General features: G+C 52.0%; 1 protein-coding gene across 1 annotated transcript in view; it reads right to left on the reverse strand.

Annotated features, from left to right (window-relative positions):
• Positions 1–18,736, reverse strand: part of GPR179 (G protein-coupled receptor 179) — a 36,100-nt gene that overhangs the window by 14,906 nt on the left and 2,458 nt on the right. The window contains exons 2-5 of the mRNA XM_054014050.1: positions 9,836–9,944; positions 5,358–5,460; positions 3,396–3,625; positions 2,026–2,094 (exon numbers count right to left, since the gene is read on the reverse strand). Of these exons, the coding sequence (XP_053870025.1) occupies positions 2,026–2,094; positions 3,396–3,625; positions 5,358–5,460; positions 9,836–9,944 (511 nt within the window). The remainder of the gene's footprint in view (positions 1–2,025; positions 2,095–3,395; positions 3,626–5,357; positions 5,461–9,835; positions 9,945–18,736) is intronic.

The following is an 18,736-nucleotide window of genomic DNA, read 5'->3' on the forward strand; positions in this document are numbered from 1 at the left end:
TGGACAGAAAGGAGAGAGAGGAGTTGACTCTAGGGCAGCTCCGATCTCTGTTTGGGGAAGCTGAGAGGGCCTTGCTGCTCCGACTTCCCCAGCTTGGACTGCATCTGAGATTTGGGTCCTAGGTCTCGTTTGCACCTGTGGAGATTTTCAGTCTGCTCGGGCAGCATTCTGGGGCATTGTAATGGGTGTCAGTGATGTTAAGAGCCACTTTGAGGCCCTGGGACGCCGCCAGTGCGGTGGAAAAAGGGGTTTGGGGCACATCTAGACTTGGACAAAAGTTGCGATGTTGGATGGGGTTAGCTACCAAGTTCTAACAAAACCTCTTTTATCTTCGTCTAGATAGAGCCTTAATGTGAATTAGGCCCGACGTCTTCTGTGCAGTGTTGTGCGTCAGAACCCTAGCGTGATTCACAGAAGGGGCTGGATGTTTATAGGGATAATGGGAATGCTAGAGCTAGCAAATACTAACCAAACCAAGGCTAGCAAATACTAACCAAATACTAAACTAAGTAACTCCCCTCTGCCCCCTTATTTTGGGAGCGAGGGTACGTACGTGTGAGAAATTTGCTGAAAAACCCGAGGATCAATTACTTTGGAAAAGACTCACTCCCCTTCCCTGGTGCTTTCTTGAAAGGCAGAAGCTGTAAATCTTGCAGGACAGAGAGAGGATTAAGATCATTTAATTTAATTCCAGTGACCGAAAAAGGGATTTGAGTTCCTGAGAAGGATGATCTCACGGGAGCTGGTGGCTGGGCCAGCAAAATTAGCCATCAGCTTAGTTGCCCTCACGCCCTGTTGGATGGCAGATCTTTCGCTGCTCCTGGCCTGGAGGAGGAACCCTGGATCCACACACTCCATCTGCCTTTTATACACCGTCGGTGGCTTCCTGTCCCTCAGCTGCGTGCGAACCTGCCACAGACTCTTGTGCGCCGAAGGGAAGAGGTTGATCCTTGGGGTTCTGAAGGTGCTGGGGCTCCCTTGTCCCCCCCACCCCCAGGCAGGGGTACTGTGACCTATCCCAGGGGCTGGGGTGCCCTGTGATCAGCTTTGAGCTACGCCCAGGTAGGTGGGGAGAAAGGCAGCTTGGCTGGATCACGCCCAGCTCTCGGGGGAGAAGAACATCAGGAACACACAGGGCTGGTCTTCCTTTGACCTAGCTACTGCCTCTCGGGGAGGTGGCTTCTCCCATCGAGGTAGATCGTGTCTACACCCAAGCGGCGCCGCTGTAGCATTTGAAGTGTAGGCAGTGTACCCTCCGGCTAGCGAACTCTGGGTGTGAAATGTGCCACTGGACCCAAACCCTCACATGGTCTTTCCTAGCTACCATGGGGCCTATCAGGGGCCATGTGATGTTGTCTACCAATAGATAAGCTCCCCACCCCAGAGAACTAGAGTCCCGTGAGACAGCAGGAGCAGAGCCAATCCCCGGAGAGGAGGGACAGTACATGTCTATGCTCTTGTGCAGTTGAGGACTCCTCTCTGCCTAGGAATTTACACGGTTCCATGCGCATCACTCTGCTACCGGACGGCTCTTACTAGATACTAGAGACACTCAAGTACGTGCAAGGCCTTGAAACATGGTTCTAGCCTCTGACTCCTCCACTGGATGATGGATCTGTGGGAGCGCCTGGCAGGTGGACTCAGAGTACATCTGGTGGTATCATTTCCAGCCGGGGTAGATGGATCAATGCTAGCTCTGATCAAGCCAGTGCACTAAAAGTAGCCGTGTAGCTGTGCTAGCGTGTGCAGTGGGACGGGTTAACTGCCCAGCGCATGCCTTCATTGGGATTCCTGGAGTGAATCCATCCCCAGTGTAACTCTATTGACTGGATTTGGCCCCCTGAGGTCTCTCTGTCCTGGCTAGAGTCAAAGATACCATGGCACAAGGAGATCACCAGACAGGAAGGTCTGAGAAGAGGGAAAGCACTGAACCTTCTTCTATCCGGCCCAGGCTCCTTCAAGAGTCAGGGTGCTCTCGGGGCAAGGGACGGAGTGCTGGCCGCCCACTGCAAGCCAGATACTTACAGGGAAGTAGAGAAGCAGAGATCCAAAGAGGATGGTCTCCAGCAGGATAACTCCTGATGCCCGGATCCTCTAGGGAAACAAAGAGAGAGAGAGAGACACACACGTGTGGTAGAGAATCCATGCGCTGGGGGAACAGAGCAAGCAAGCATATGCTGCCAGTGTGGAGGATGGATCTGCAGGGGAACTGAATGCAGAGAAGGTATTTCCTGAATGTGCCCCTACTTGGAGGGGGGAAATGCCCCACATCCTTACTGCAGCCCCCCAAAATCAAGCTCCCTGGGCATGGGCACCCCTCTCTAATAAAACTAATATATATTCTAGACCTGGACTCTTGAAATAATCCTATTGGAAAAAGAGGTGGCTTGAAAGTGGAGTTAATCCAGTGTGCCAGGTGAGACTATGCACCAGCAGGAGGCGCCCTTGTCAATGGAAACGAACAGGAGCATGTCGAAACCTTGCTCTTGCCAGGTGAAGATTTTTATTTTAAATGAAAATGGATGGGGCAGGCGGGAAACCAAGCTGCTAACAATAATACTTTGCCACCTCTAGTGCCTTCCGGATGAGGCCCTTAAAGCAGTTCACAAACAATTAGGATGCCCCCACCCCCGCCTTTCCCTCATGACTGAAGCAGTTAAATATCACCCTGTTTTCCATATGGGGAAACTGAGGCACAGAGCAGGGACAGCGACCTGTCCAGGTTCTGGGGCAGCACTGGGAAGAGAACTGAGGTCACCTGGCTTCTCATCCTCTGCTTAGCACTCCTCAGCTCCGGAGCACTGGAGGGGAAATCGACCCCTGGGTAGGGCACCAGTACAAGGCTTAAGCAGGGCTTTCTTGGGACTTAAGGTGTATATAGAGGTTGTGTGGGTCCCCTGCCCATTGCACACAGCCAGCTGACCCTCCCAGGCCCCACTGAGGCAGGAGAGTCAATAGCATCCCCCCAGGTCACAGAGGTTGAAGCAACGTTTTCTGAAGCGGCCTCTGATTTTGGCTACCTCCCTTTTATGGGTGCCCAGCTGGAGACCTTCAAGGCCTGATTTACAGAGGGGTGTGCCGGGGCACCCCCCTGCTCCAGCCAAAGTCAGCAGCAGCTGCAGGGGCTCGGTGCTGAGGAGGCTCCAGAAAACGGAGGCACCTAAAACCAGAGACCCCTGCAAACGTTTCCCTGGGTGAGATGGGCTCTGAGCTGGGTTTAGCATCCTGCTTTCCTCTCTCCAAGGATACTGCAGAGAACTTGCACCAGGTCTCGGAGGCTCCACGATATGGCCCCGAGGTGCTGCAGAGGGGAGAACCGGGTTCTTTTGAGTCCCCGGTAGCAGAAAAGTCCCCGTAGTAAAAGCGCATTCCTCGGTGACCGCCGCGTGCCTTGCCTTGCTCATTCGAAAGTGGTAGGAGACCAGCATGCTGAGAAAGACGGCCAGCATGCAGAAGGCCTGGAAAGAGAGGACGGCAGCCCGCAGGGACCAGTCCTCCTGGATCAAACACGGGGTGTCGTCCACGCACGTCACGCATCCTTCCTTGCAGGGCCGGCACTCGAGCAAGGTCCCAGAGTCCACGGCTCCGTACTGTCCTGCGTACTGGGATGAGCTTTCCTGTGGGCCTGCAGGGGTGAAGAGGAGGCGCGTGGGAAGGTTAAAATGCCGTCGCGACTCTGCACAGCCTTTGATTTCTCTCCTCCCACAAAACAGATTCACATGACCGGTCCCGAGCCTGATCAGAGCCGGCGCGAGGGGTAAGCAGACTAAGCAATCGCTTATGGCCCCGAGCAGCTCAAGGGGGCCCCCTATTTGCTTTTTATTATGTGTTGTGGGGTGGGGGGAGCAAAAACATTCCTGTTTACGGCACCCAATGAGCTAGCACTGCCTCTGGGCCTGATTCTCTGCTGCCCCGCACCACACACCGTCCTCTATACCAGCGCAGCGTAGGTAGCACTCTCTTTGCGCTGGTATCGGTGATAGCCCAAGGTGCAGAGCCATCACTGGGACGCTCTTCTGTCTCGCTAGGGCATCTCTAAGGCCTGGTCTAGAGCCAGAGTTGCATCAGTTGAATTCAGTGGTTCCCAAACTGGGGTTCAGGAAATGTTACAGGGGGTTCTCAGGGAAAAAATTCCCTAGTGGCGGCCAGAGCTGTCCTTAGGGACCCCGGACAGCACGGGGCCAGCAGTCCGGAGCCCCTGGACTTCCAAGAGCTAAGCAGATCAAAGCAAGCAGATGCATCACACTGAGGAGATTTCAACTTCAAGACTCCTTATAAGAAATGGAAAGGGAGGTGGATATTTTTTGCTGTTTTTTTAAATTAAATAGGCAGCTAGTCTTGTTTTTAAAATTATGAAGAAGAACAAGTTTAAGCTTTGTTGTAATGTGCGTTGTTTGCCAGGACTGCTCAAGACCTGAATGCTTGTGTAGGAAGAACTCTTTGAGTTGGCTTCTTAAATACCTTCCTGCTGTTTCACATCTGATACTCCTTGATGAAACATAGGAGCCTTGTCTTATACAGGCTTATTCAAAGTGATACAAGCTACGAAAGTGAGGTCTTGGAAGGGTGTTGCCCTTTTCATAATGTAATAAAAATACTGTAATGATAAATAGTAATAATAAATATGTGTAATAAGCATGTCATAAAAACAAATTTTATCTTTCCAAGATCACTGCTTTTATCATTTATACTCGGGTAAAGGAGAAAATATTCATTTTTAGGAGGGGGTTCGCGAGACTTGACATTTTAGTGGAAAGGGTTCACAGGTTGTTAAAAGGTTGGGAACCACTGGTTTAACTCAAGGTGTGACATAAACTGGCTCAACCAAGTAGGGTTAATCTTGGCCCTGTGATTTCCAGTCCCACCCATCCCTGTCCGCCGATGAAGGGTATTTTCCTGTACTGGGCGGGAGATCGGGGCAAGGTTAAGGTAAATAGGGCACAGATCAGTCCCAAGGGTCTAAACCCATGGATGCATTTCCAGATGGTGGATCTGCGGCAGCTGGGAAGGGAACCCTTTGGAGAGGCCGAGTGCTTAGAATGCTCGGAGATGGCGGGGGGCGGGGGGAGCGCTGTGGAGTCGCAGAACTGGGAAGCTAGAGAGGAAGGAGGGTGCAGTGGTTAAAGCACCGGCCGTGGCTATGGGAGACCAGGCTTCAGCTCCCTGCTCAGCCTCCGACGTTCTGCGCAACCCTGGGCAAGTCACTTAGCTTCAGCCCCGCCGCTGGGAAACGGGGGAGGGGTGATGGGGAGGTGCTCGCATGCTATGGGGCCGGTCGCTAGAAGAGCCAAGTACCACGCCCAGCCACCCAGAGGAGACGCTCCGGCTGGGGTAGGCCGGGCAGGGTTACCACCTACCGGACCGGCCAGCACCGGAGGCCCTGCTTGTGCCGTAGAAGCCCGGCTTGCACAGGCAGAGGTATCTTCCGAGGACGAAGCCGCGGCTTTCCTGCGGGACACACTAAACAAAACACGCCACGTGTGAGTGACACGGATCTCCTTCTCCAGGGGGAACCTGGAGCCCCAATGGGAATGTTTGGCCTCTCCCTGACCCCTCCCAGCCAGGAATCTAGATGGCTTCCTTCGGTATGACTGTACCTGGAGGGGTTCCCTCCCCCGGCCCCCGCTCAGTGCAGTCCCCCCGTCCCTTTCAGTTTATTTCTGGAAGCCAGTGGTTAAACATTTAAGAATTAAAGGCAAAAGCCTGATGTTCAAATCCCCTCCTAAAACCTAAATGGACACGTAATGCGGCCAAGCGCTAATCCCGCTACCGCGAGGGCAAAAGCCGGGCGCGGGCAGCCTGCAAAGAGCTTCCCAGTTAATGCCGGGGACGGCGAGATCCCATGCCGGAGGCCAGATGCCCATGGAGAAATGGGACAGATTGCATGCGAGGCCTAGAACAGGGAGCAGGGCAGGAGCTTGGAGAGCGCCCGGTCCCCACCCCTGTCGTTCCAAACACAACAGCCATCGACCGCTGCTGCTCTGTTGCCAGGAGGCAATTGCTTAGGGGGGCAGGAATCAATCTTTCGCCTGCCATGTGGAGTGCCCTCCAGGGCAGACTGAAGGCAGGGGCTCCAAAGAGGAGGCCGGGCAGGCCCAAGGAACCAGAGGGGGTGGGGAAGGAGAGGGGGAGGGCAGCCAAGGGAGTCAAGCTCCCCCCATCTCTGCTCTCCCGGCTCTCAACGCGCGTTCCCCATCATCCACTTGGTGCAGGCAGCCATAGTGCTGGCTCAGACAGCCCTGCTTCCGGTGCTACCCACCCACCGGTTCCCGCGCAGCTCCGCTCTGGCCAGGTGTCTCAGCCATCACCCTGCGGGGGTGCCGGGACTGCCAGTGAGTGGTATAACCCGGGCTGTAAACGCCTGGCTCCTAGGAAGTGACCTGAGGCGACCAGCTCCGTTCCCCAGGCCCGTGATACCCCATCAGACAACGGGAACAGCTTGTATTGGTCTGGGATGTGGAGGTGACGGGGCCCTTAGCCCACCGCTTCCCATCCCAGTGCTCCTTTTGGGCCAGGCAAGATGCCAGCAGCTCCCAAAGTATCCACTCTGCTCCCCCTGCAATCCTGTCTGTCCAGGCCAGTTCATCAGTGGGCGTTTTGCTTTTCCCTCTAGGGCTCTCTGGGTGAGTGCCGCTTCTCTGGGTCTGCATCTTTCGAACGTGCGGAGCTGCTTTCAACATGGGCGAGAAACTTTAATCTAAGACAACAGGCCGAGCACCGGAAAGCAGGGACGAGGGCTACCAGCCAACTGGGTTCAACTCTCAGTCGCCGGAGTCGGGAGCGATGCAGCAGGTTCCAGCGAGGTAGGGCACTGGACTGGGAATCAGGACGCCTGGGTTCTCTTCTCGTATCCGGCACTGAGCCGCTGGGTGACCTTGAGCACTTCACGTCCCCTCTCTGTGCCTCCCACCCTCTTGTCTATTCAGCGGTTTTTGGGGCAGGGACTGTCTCTCCCCATGTGTTTGCATAGTGGGGCCCAGATCTCAGTCGAGGCCTCTATGGTCATAAGGGGAAGCACAATCTTTGTAGGCTAATTTGCACATTGCTCATGCAGGACCAGTGGCTATGCAGGAAGGGGGCACCAGCTGGCCCATGGGTGGAAGTGGGGTGGAGCCGAATAACCATGTGGTGAGTATGGGGAGCCGCAGTCCCCCAGGGGAGCCAGAAACAGACCAAGGAAACTGATAGCTAGTGGGGGCTAGGGAGACAAGGAGCCACCATGCTCATTAATGCTCTTGGGGGATGTCTCTGAGCCGGGTCGTGGTGGCAAAGATCACGCTAACGGAGGCAGGATTATTACCCTTGGCTCTGTTAGCCCGTCCCGTTCGCCTGTCCTCCCTCCGCCATCCCATCCCTCTCATTTTGCTCCTGGCTGCCTTGAAAACTGCCCCCTTCCCCTCCTGGTCTTGTATGCGGATTCCATGATTTCCGCCGACCGGAGTGCATTAACCCTGCAAACTTCAGCAGCGCTCCAGTAATTCAAAGGCAGCCTTTTAATTACACACAGAGAGAGCCATGTGTCCCTGGTATTTACCCAGCATGGGAGAGAGGGGAGCAAAAAGAGAAGCAGGGCGAGGCAAGATTCGTTAATTAACAAAGCCGGCCGCGCTTCCTTTCTATTTATTTTTTAATGGATAATTACATCAAAAGGGGCGTGGGGTGGGATCTTGCTGCGTTTGTCATTTAAAATTGCCCTGGAGGCTGCAGGAGATCTGATTGGACATTAGATCCCAAGCGCTGAACCTCCTAATCCCCAAATGATTAAAGCAACCATCTCGATCCCCATCCCGCGCCTGCTTGGAGAAGCTGCTGCCTTCCTCTCTCCCTGCTGAGCAGAGGGGACGTGCCAGGGCTACCAGGATGGGTATTAGAGAGGTGACTGCTCAATGTGATGGCTAAGAGACACTGCCAAGTACATTAAGCCCTGAAATGTGACCTACCTTAACATGGTTATAATCTGGTATCTCTATCTATCTAATCATCCAGGCATTTATACGGCACTCAGCCCTAGGGGATGGGGAGGAAAACAGCGCACGCTAATGATGCTAAAATATCTGCATTCCAGACAAATGGGATGTTCAAAAGAAGCTGGGGGCCCAACTCCCTTAAACGCCTTTGAGATCTCTAGGCTGCATTCTTGCCACACCACAACGAAGCAGCCTATTTTTGTAGGACCTACAGGAAAAGTCAAACTTTGTACTGGTGTTGTCTTCAGTGGGGGAGGAGGGGGTTGGGCGGGGTTAGAAAACTCTTGAAATCTGATTCGTCCTTAACAAACAACACCCAGGGGTTTGTATGGTCAGATGTTAGCTAATGATCCCTGTGAGGGAGGAAAACAATGATTCTCCCCATTCTACAGATGGGGAAATCACCCGAAAGGCGAAGGGATGTGCTCAACACCACACAGCAAGCAAGTAGGGTTGCCAGCTCTCCAGGATTTTCCTGGCCTCTCCAGGAATTAAAGATTAATCTTGAATTGAAGATCACCTCCTGTTATGAAATCTCCAGGAATACGTCCAATCAGAATTGGCAACCCTACAAGCAAGTGCTTCACTTCTAGCTCAGAATTGCACTCAGGACTTCCTGCCTCCTAAGGGCAGACCTCTATGCACCCCTGCCTCTCCCAAAGAGACAGCATTGCCCGGTGGTTAGGGCTCTAGCCTGGAACACCAGAGACGTACGTGCAATTTTTTCCTCCAGGACGGACTTCCAGTGTGACTTCAGGCAAGTCTCTTAGGCCCAGGCCCTCGAAGCTATTCAGGGGCCCAACTCCCATTGAAATAAAATAAACGCCTAATCATAATAAAAACCTAATACCGTTGAGGATCCGCCTCTTTGGCTCGCTCTGTGCCTCAGTTTCCCCATCTGTACAATGGGGTTTTACCTGCCTCACTGGCGGGCTGTAAGGCTAACTATGTTGAAGAGTGTGAGGTGTTCAGATCGTAGGGTCATGGGTGGCAGATCGGTACCTAAAATAGACAGATCATTCTATTCCCATGGGGTCCCTTCTTGGGGGCGGGGGGTGGTGGTGATGCACTGAAGATGGCTCTGATTCCAGGAGCTTTTCAAACTGCCCACTGCGTGCGGCTGGGAACTCTTTGCATAGGAGGGCATGCCAGCCAGCAGCTGGTCAGGGCAGGGTTGTGAGATCTGAACTCATGGGATAGGGGCGGTAGCTGCCATGGAGCGGGGTCGATGGTCTGTGAATGGAGATGGGTTCTCGCAGCTCGGAGGGAGCCAAGTCACACGCTGTCTCTCGTGGCGAAACAGAAACCAATGTGCGTACATGCAGATTTGCGCAGTAAACCTCACTGGCTGCGAGGCAGGGAGCAGCTAAGCTAAGCAGATGGGTCAGCAGGAGTGGGGATAATATTCAGCGGTGAAGGAGATCCTGTAATCAGAGCCTGGGAGTAGCGGAAACCAGGAGCGAGGAAGGACTCTGGAAAGAGGAGTGATGGTGCAAAGAAGGAAAATGTCCTTTGGGGGTGGAGGGAAGGGAGATCTCAGGATTTGAACCGGAGCTCACTGAAGTTGGAGGGAGCTTTCCCGTTGGCTCCACTGAGGTTTGGATCAGGCCCTCCGGCCCAAGGAAAGGGCTTTCAGTCGCACTGGGGTTTGCCTGGGGAGCTGGAAACTCCCCTGTCCCCAGATCCCAGCTTGGGCTGTGGGAAAGTCTGGATCTGGACTGGGCCTTTGAGGCCCGGCTGCTCCTACACAGGGGCTTCCGCGAGGCAAGAACCCAAGAGCTGGCAGAGGCAGAGCGGGCGAACAAGGTGCTAAGTGGTGCCTGGCAGGGAGGCGTGTGGGCAGCACTAGGAGCCCAGGTGCCGTTTACCTGTGTACTGTTGAGATCACACTGGTGCGTCTCGGTGAACCATCCCGGGCCGCTGGCGCACTGGTTGATGTCCACGTTCTGCAGCTTGACGTCCATCCTCACCACGCCCCTGGAAGAGAGGAGCAAGGGTCGGGTGCAGCAGGAGCTGGGAAGCTGACCCGTAGGTTCCCCCTCTTGCCTCCCATGGGACCGGGCCGTAGCACTAAGGGTCCCCACAGCTGTTCTGGGGCCCAGGGCGGGAAAGGAGGCTGCCTTCCGCCTACGCCCCATGAACGACACCTGGACCGAGACTGTAAACTCAGGCTCTGCCCGTGTGGTCTAATAGCCAGGACATTGGGCTTGGCCACACGGGCTCCCAGTGGCTCAGACATTTTGTTCTGCTTTCACTAAGGCCGTGGGAGGCCTGGGTTTTATTCTCGGCTCTGCCGCTAATGGGCTCCATGACCCCCTGGAAGTCATTTCCCCTCTCTCTGCCTCAGTTTCCCCTTTCGCCCCTTGTCTGTCTCGTCTATTCAACCTGTGAGCGCTTTGGGGCAGATGTCTCTTGTGAGTTTGTACAGCCCCTAGCGCAATGGGACTCAGATTTCCAGTGGCTACTCTCATAGCAATGTCAGGCTGGAAGGGAGCTCGAGAGATCATCCAGTCCAACCCCCTGCTCAAAGCAGGACCAATCCCCAGACAGATTTTTGCCCCTGATCTCTAAATGGCCCCCTCAAGGATTGAAGTCATAACTCTGGGTTTAGTAGGCCAATACTCAAACCACCGAGCTATCCCTCCCCTCGGTTAAGCCCCTTAGTCCTCTGACTTCCCCACAGTTGCACTGGTGTGATTAAGAAGATAATTGGGCCTGGGAGCTATGGAGCTAAGTATCCTAGGGCAAGGAGCCATCCAACGAAGGAGACGAAGGAGACGACAGAGAGCAAGGAAAAGGAAACAGACAAATTAGGGGGAGAAAGAGCGTGTGGCTGGATGCATGGGGTGGGGAGATAGAAAGACAGAGGGATCTTGACTTGCATACGTTGGTAGATAGATTAGATCTGCCTGTGGAACTCCACTCAGGAACCATTCATTATTTAGAGTCAGGTTTTGACCCATTTTCCATGCACAGGATGACAACCACTTCCCTTCCCTGTTGCATGTCTCTCTCCCTTGTCATTCTCCAGCCAGACACAGGGAGAGGCTTTTAATCAGCATGGATCCAGGAGCTGGCAGGGAAGGGGGACTCGCCCGCGCCAGGTGTTGCCTGGGGGGTTGTTTGTTTTGTAAACAAACCCCGATAGGCAGGACAAGCAGCGTGGGCTGCAGCAGGCCTGCCTCTACGGGCGGTGGGCCAGCTGGCTTCCTGGGCTCCCCCCGGCACGCTTCTGCCCTGGATGCAGGGAGATGAGATTTAGGGCTTACTGACTGCTCAGCCTGTGGGTGTGTCTTCGGCACAGCTGTTCTCGAGGCTGCACTGCCTGACACTGAGCAATCCAGGCAGTCACAACCACCTTTCTATTTATATCACCTGCCTTGGGTGGCAGCCAGAGGCATGGGGGTGAGGTCTGGGGGGGGAAGGGAGGTAGGAATACAGCCTGAATTAGGGCAACGTGCGGGTGAATCCCCCATCAGCTCCCTAATCTGGCTGGCTGGACATATTACAGCATCTCCCGCTAGTGCTGCACTAAGGTTGATCACCCTTTTAATTATAAACCCCATTTAAATAAGAGTAGGGTTTCTTAAAGGAACACTGCCAGGTTTAGCGCCTGATCCTGCAATGAGCTCCGGGTGCTGGGGTCCCCTGCTGGCCTAAACGCCTAGATCTACGTTCCATAAAATCAATCCATCAAACGAAAACAAAATAAAATAAAAAACACCCCAGTCCTCCCCTCAACAAAAACCACAGACTTGTTAAGAAACCTAAAATCCATAGAAATGACCCATAGCCTTATGAGATGGACAGGTTAGGATGATTTAGCTAGATAGATAGATTAGATTAGATAGAAATTGACTATAAACCATAAGTGAAACTGACGTGTTTTCAGCACTTGCGTGATGGGCTCTAAAGGTGAACACAGAGCATCAGTTCAGTGGTGGAGAGTGAGATTTGTAAAAGGTGTAATCGTTTGAGGTATTTGCAGTAACTCAGGGAAGGACATTTCATAGAACCAGAGAAATGTAGGGCTGGAAGGGACCTCAAGAAGTCCTCCAGTCCAGCCCCCTGCGCTGAAGCAGGACCTAGACCATCCCTGACAGGGGTATGTCCAGCCAGTTCTTAAAAACCTCCAGTGAATTCCACAACCTCCCTTGGAAGCCTGGTCCAGAGCTCAACTACTCGTATAGTTAGAAAGTTTTCCCTAACATCTAACCTAAATCTCCCTTGCTGCAGGTTAAGCCCATTACTTCTTATCCTACCTCCAGTGGACATAGAATCATAGACTTTAAGGTCAGAAGGGACCATTATGATTGTCTAGTCTGACCTCCTGCACAACGCAGGCCACAGAGTCTCACCCACCCACGCCTGTAACAAACCCCTAACCTATGTCTGAGTTATTGAAGTCCTCAAATCGTGGTTTAAAGACTTCAAGGTGCAGAGAATCCGCCAGCAAGTGACCCGTGCCCCACGCTGCAGAGGAAGGCGAAAAACCCCCAGGGCCTCTGCCAATCTGCCCTGGAGGAAAATTCCTTCCCAACCCCAAATATGGGCATCAGCTAAACCCTGAGCATGTGGGCAAGACTCACCAGCCAGCACCCAGGAAAGAATTCTCTGTAGTAACTCAGATCCCCCCCATCTAACATCCCATCACAGGCCATCGGGCATATTTACTGCTAATAGTCAAAGATCAATTAATTGCCAAAATTAGGCTATCCCATCATACCATCCCCTCCATAAACTTCTCAAGCTTAGTCTTGAAGCCAGATATGCCTTTTTCCCCCACTACTCCCCTTGGAAGGCTGTTCCAGAACTTCACTGCTCTGATGGTTAGAAACCTTCATCTAATTTCAAGTCTAAACTTCCTGATGGCCAGTTTATATCCATTTGTTCTTGTGTCCACTTTGGTACTGAGCTTAAATACTGACAGGTTTCAGAGTAGCAGCCGTGTTAGTCTGTATCCGCAAAAAGAACAGGAGTATTTGTGGCACCTTAGAGACTAACAAATTTATTAGAGCATAAGCTTTCGTGGACTACAGCCCACTTCTTCAGATGATATATGCATCCGAAGAAGTGGGCTGTAGTCCACGAAAGCTTATGCTCTAATAAATTTGTTAGTCTCTAAGGTGCCACAAGTACTCCTGTTCTTTTTGAGCTTAAATAATTCCTCTTCCTCCCTGGTATTTATTCCTCTGATATATCCCATCTCTCCCATCAGCCTTCTTTTGGTTAGGCTAAACAAGGCAAGCTCTAGTCCCCTTTCATAAGACAGGTTTTCCATTCCTCGGATCATCCTAGTGGCCCTTCTCTGTCCCTGTTTCAGTTTGAATTCATCCTTCTTAAACATGGGAGACCAGAACTGCACACAATATTCCAGATGAGGTCTCACCAGTGCCTTGTATAATGGTACTAACACCTCCTTATCTTTACTGGAAATACCTCGCCTGATGCATCCCAAGACTGCATTAGCTTTTTTCATGGCCATATCACATTGGCAGCTCATAGTCATCCTGCGATCAACCAATACTCTGTTACTTCCAATTGATGCGTCCCCAGCTTATAACAAAAATTCTTGTTATTAATCCCTAAATGCATGATCTTGCACTTTTCACTATTAAATTTCATTCTATTACTATTACTCCAGTTTACAAGGTCATCCAGATCTTCCTGTATGATATCCCGGTCCTTCTCTGTATTGGCAATACCTCCCAGCTTTGTGTCATCCGCAAACTTTATTAGCACATTCCCACTTTTTGTGCCAAGGTCATCAATGAAAAGATGAAATAAGATTGGTCCCAAAACTGATCCCTGAGGAACTCCACTAGTAACCTCCCTCCAGCCTGACAGTTCACCTTTCAGTACGACACTTTGTAGTCTCCCCTTTAACCAGTTCCTTATCCGCCTTTCAATTTTCATATTGATCCCCATCTTTTCCAATTTAGCTAATCATTCCCCATGTGGAACCGTATCAAATGCCTTACTGAAATCGAGGTAAATTAGATCCACCGCATTTCCTTTGTCTAAAAAACCTGTTACCGTCTCAAAGAAGGAGCTCCGTTTGGTTTGGCACGATCTACCTTTTGTAAAACCATGTTGTATTTTGTCCCATGGAGAACAATTGATTACTGTCCTCTTTGCAACAGCCCTTTGCAACAGAAGACTGTTACCTGGCTTCCCCCCCAGTCTTATTTTCTCAAGACTAAGGACTTTGGGTTTTTTGTTTTTAAATCTTGGGGGGAAATCCTGAAATATTTACTCAGGTGAAATTCACCTTTGGGAATTCAGCAAGGAGCTTTTGTAAAGTATTGAGTAAAATCTGCCTATCTACCTTAGGGTTTTGTGTCATTGCCCATCACCATGGTATCTGAGCCCCTACATTGGCAATAGCAAAGTCCGTAGTGCACTTTGTGAAGTCTCTGGCTCTTTTCCCTTCTGGGGTTATAAAGTCCTACGTGACATAAGAGCAGGGGGGCTGGAACAATGTTTACAGTGTCGAGAACCATTGAACCAAACTGCAAACCCTGGATATGATGGAAACCACTTCAAGCCAGCAGGTGTAGCAGTACCCCCAGCTCCAGCCCCTAGATATTTGGTCTTTAATGAGTGCTAAGTTGCTGGTGTGACTGGTTACCGTGGAAAAAGAATTCAGGATTGAATGTCTTGTTGTTTGTATCGGAGTAGGGCCTCCATGTCCCCACCAGGGATCAGGGCCCCAGCGTGCCTGGAGCTGTACACAGCTATAACCAAAAAATGGGCCTTGCCCCGAAAGGTTTATAATCGAAGTATGAAACGAAAGGTGACAAATGGATACTTTTGTCCCACTCCAGTCAATGGGGCTGCTCACGTACGTCAAACTAAGCATGTGCCGATGTGCTTTTGCTGGGTCCAGAGAGCTCAGCACCTTGCAGGATTGAGCTCTAATGCAGAAGCAAGGGGGAGGGACAACAAAGACAGCTGCATGTAAATCCCACATGGTTAAGGCTCTGGGTCTGTCTACACTACAGTCAGAGGAGCGACGGCAGCACGCGTAGACATATCCCAGCTCGCTCTGATCTAGCGGAGCTCCGGTAAGTAGCAGTGAAGCAGGGGGAGCCCGGGCCGTACAAGCCCACATGGGACCACTGGGTATGTACTCGAGGGGTGAGCCCATGTCGCTGCAGCTTCACTGTTATTGTTACTGGAGCTGGCTAGATCCGCAGCCACACCTCGGACTGCAGTGTAGACAGACCCTCTGCGTGATTCCAGGCACAGTGGCTGGCTGGACCTGAGCGTTTGCCGGAGGTGGCGTTGTCTGAGGGAATTTCCTACTGGAAAATCCACCAGGAGTGCCTGCTGCTCACAGCACTGTTAGAGCCACTCGGGGACTCCCAGCCTTCTCTCTGGGTGTTAGCACGAGGCTTATGCCCTATTTAAGTCAGGCTAGGACCAGTTACTTAAGAGCAGCTTGGATTGAAAGCTCTGTGGGACCGGGCCTGTCTTTTTGTTCTGGGATTGTACAGCGCCGAGCACAGTGCAGTGCTGGTCCAGGGCTGCTTGGCACAATAGTAATCATAGTGAACAAACAAACAAAGAGAGGTTAAGTGGGATTATTAAGTGGGGCATCAGCCCTGGGGCCCTCGGCACAGAGCTGAATTTTGCCCAGAAAGCGGGGGACAGAGAGAGTACTGTGCAGCTGTGTAGGAAGGGTGGTTTAATGGACTGGGCACAGGACTGAGACTAGGCGCGCGTCCCGGTTCAGACACAGATGTCCTGTGTGACCTCGCTCAAGTCACTTTGGTCCAGTGTGTGGCTAACTCCCATTGAAAGCAGGGCAGGGTTAGAGGTTCAATGGGGGTTGGGCGCCTAGGTACCTTCGAGGATCTGGGTCTTACTCTCTCTGTGCCTCAGTCCCCCCACCTGCAAAGTGGCCAGGAGATGTCCCCACCTCCCCGGGATGCTGCGAGGCTAAAATCAATCAGTTCCCGTGAGGGACTAGGGTGAGGGCAGATAAGTACCTAGGAAGAGCTGCAGGCTGAGAAGCAGAACTAAGAGGCTGTCTGGGAGGGCTTCCTTGCCCGGCCCCCCCCTGGCCTTCTGAGAACGAGGCCCACGGGAACCTCTCTGCAGAGACCTGACCCGAAGGGAGGTGGTTCTGCAGGAGGGGATGGTAGGGACTTATCCCAGCACAAAGGGCTTCCTGTATGGCCGTTTCCGCCAAGAGGCCCCAGCGGTGTTCCCCGTTACAGGGCTCTCAAACAGTGACAGATCTTCAATAGACCTGGAAGTGATCAGAATTCAGGAGGGGTTTTTATATATATGTGAAAGGAAGCGCTCATTTAGCTAACACAATTAGGAGAACTAATTCCGGCCATTGTAGTGCCCAATAGACCAGCCATGAGCATGCAAATGAGGACCAGCGCCCATCAAATTATTATTTATATTACAACAGTCGAGATCAGGGCCCCATTGTGCTAGGTGCTGTACGGCCATGCAGCGAGAGACAGACCCTGCCCTGAAGAATGTACAAGCTAAATAGACAAGGTAGGAGAGGAAACTGAGGCACAGAGCAGGGACGTGACTGGCTCGAGGTCACCCAGCAGGTCAGTGGCACAGAATGAAGGTCTCCTGATTCCCTAGTCTGCTGCTCCACCCATTAGACCATGCTGCCTGTTCCTAACAGGGATTCTGCCCCTTGAATCAAGGAGGAAAGTCAGTCCAACGTGGAGTTGGGAAATCAGGGAGAAAGAGAGTGGGGGGGAGGGAGGGACGAGTCAGGGAGTTATTAAGGGAATGTGTCAGCGGCACAGGCCACACCGAGCAGTGACTAGGGATTCGGCAGCGCACGAAGGACACGTGGGACATGTCGTGAAATACAGGGAGGTGGGGAAATAAACCAAGGGGTGGGCTGGGCAGGAGGAGGTGTTGAATTGGGTCTGGTTTGTGCAGATAGCTGAAATCCTCTAAGATTGAACCTCATTGACCGTAAAACTGAACCAACTGCAGTGTCGCTGCTGCTGGCTGTGTCCGACTGCCCCTGCTGCTGGAATAAAACCGAAGCTCGACGGGCCTGATCGCCGTCCAGAGAGCAACACGAACGTGCTGTGTATGAGCGCTAGATGGATGGATTAGCTGGCTGATGCTAGAAAGGGGCTGACTGTGTATTTATTCAGCTGTTGTGAAGGTTCTGAGAAGTATTAAGCTCCACCAGGGAAGCCATTTTCCTTTTATTTTTTTTCAATGGGGCTAACTTCAACAATTCACGTTTCCCTAGGGAAAGGCGTCTGCTGGTAGAAACATTGGCTGTGCATTTCCAGCCATGGGGAGGGTTGTTTTTTTTTTTTTTTTTTTTACGGTGCTAAGAATACTTGTCTGGCGGTTGGGTGTGTGTTTGTGAGACTGTGTGTGTATCAGTGCGTGTGTGTCTAGGTGTGTATCTGAGTGTGTGTGGTCCTGAGTCTGTAGGTGTGTGGGATTGGGTGTGACTCTCAGTCCATGGGGGTGTGACTGTGTGGGATTGTGTGCGTGTGACTGTGTATGTATACGAGTGTGTGTGCGTGTACCCTGCGATTTATACAAAAGGCACTGCCGGTTACACAACATGATGGTACCTCTGTAGCAGGGCATGATTTTATAGGAGCTGAAACTGACACATACGGCCCTAGGTGACCAGAAACAAGCAGGAGGGCATGACGTATGCTCAGATCAGACTTATTCGCCTGCATAAACTCATGGCCAGGGGGTGCCAAGACACAGTGTAAAGGACCACCTGTTGTTTCTGTTTTCTGTAAGCAGGAAAACAGCTGTCAAAAGAAGGGAGGGCTGGGGAGGGGGGGGGACATATTCATGCCTAGATACATGCAAAAGGAGAATGCTGAGACCCGGGGTGGCTCCAGACGGCACCAGCTTCAGAAAACAAATAGAAGGAGATACATGCCTCCATCAGCACCCAGTCCTAAGGCTGGGGTCAAGGGACCCCTCTTTGGTTAGAGGGTAATATTGCTTCTCATTTCCGAGCCAATAAGGCAGGACCTGAGAGCAGAATCACCTGTAGGGAACACGCCCCAAGAAAAGATTAAACCAATCTTTTGATTGACTTGATCACAGTCTATAAGTACCTACAGGGGGGAAACAAACATTTTATGACGGGCTCTTCAATCTAGCAGAGGAAGGACTAACGGAATCCAATGGCTGGAAGTTGAAGCTAGACAAATTCAGGCTGGAAATGTAATGGTAAGAGACGTTAACCATTAGATTTACCAATTTACCAAGGGTTGTGGTGGATTCGCCATCCATGACCATTTTTAAATCAAGACGGGTGTTTTTCTAAAAGATCCCCTCTAGGAATTACTTGGGGAAAGTTCTCTGGCCCTGTGTTATGCAGGAGGTCAGACTGGATGTCACAATGGGCCCTGCTGGCCTTAGGACATCTGACTCCAGTTCCCAGCTCTGGATGTAGCTCCAATCTTCTTCTCTCTCTAATGGGCTGAACTAGATTCCAGCCACCCCAAATAGGGGGGGTTCCAACTCCAAATCCGCAGTGACCCAGAGTTTGGGGAGGTCCTAGGCTCTGACTGGGACCTGTAGAAGGTTAACCTCTGAGCCCTGGTAAAGCACTGGCAATGTTCTGGTCTTATCACCCAGCGTTCTGGTCCTGCACCTTCTCTTGTGATCCTAGGTTTACCGTCCCTTCGCACCGGCATAGATCAACCCCGTTTAGCATCATCGTTCCAGAAACACCTCGGTATCAAACAGAGTCCAGAGCTGGCCCTATAAACCATAGCTGGGTAGGA

This window comes from Malaclemys terrapin, chromosome 25, assembly GCF_027887155.1.
Source record: "Malaclemys terrapin pileata isolate rMalTer1 chromosome 25, rMalTer1.hap1, whole genome shotgun sequence".
Taxonomy (NCBI): domain Eukaryota; kingdom Metazoa; phylum Chordata; order Testudines; family Emydidae; genus Malaclemys; species Malaclemys terrapin.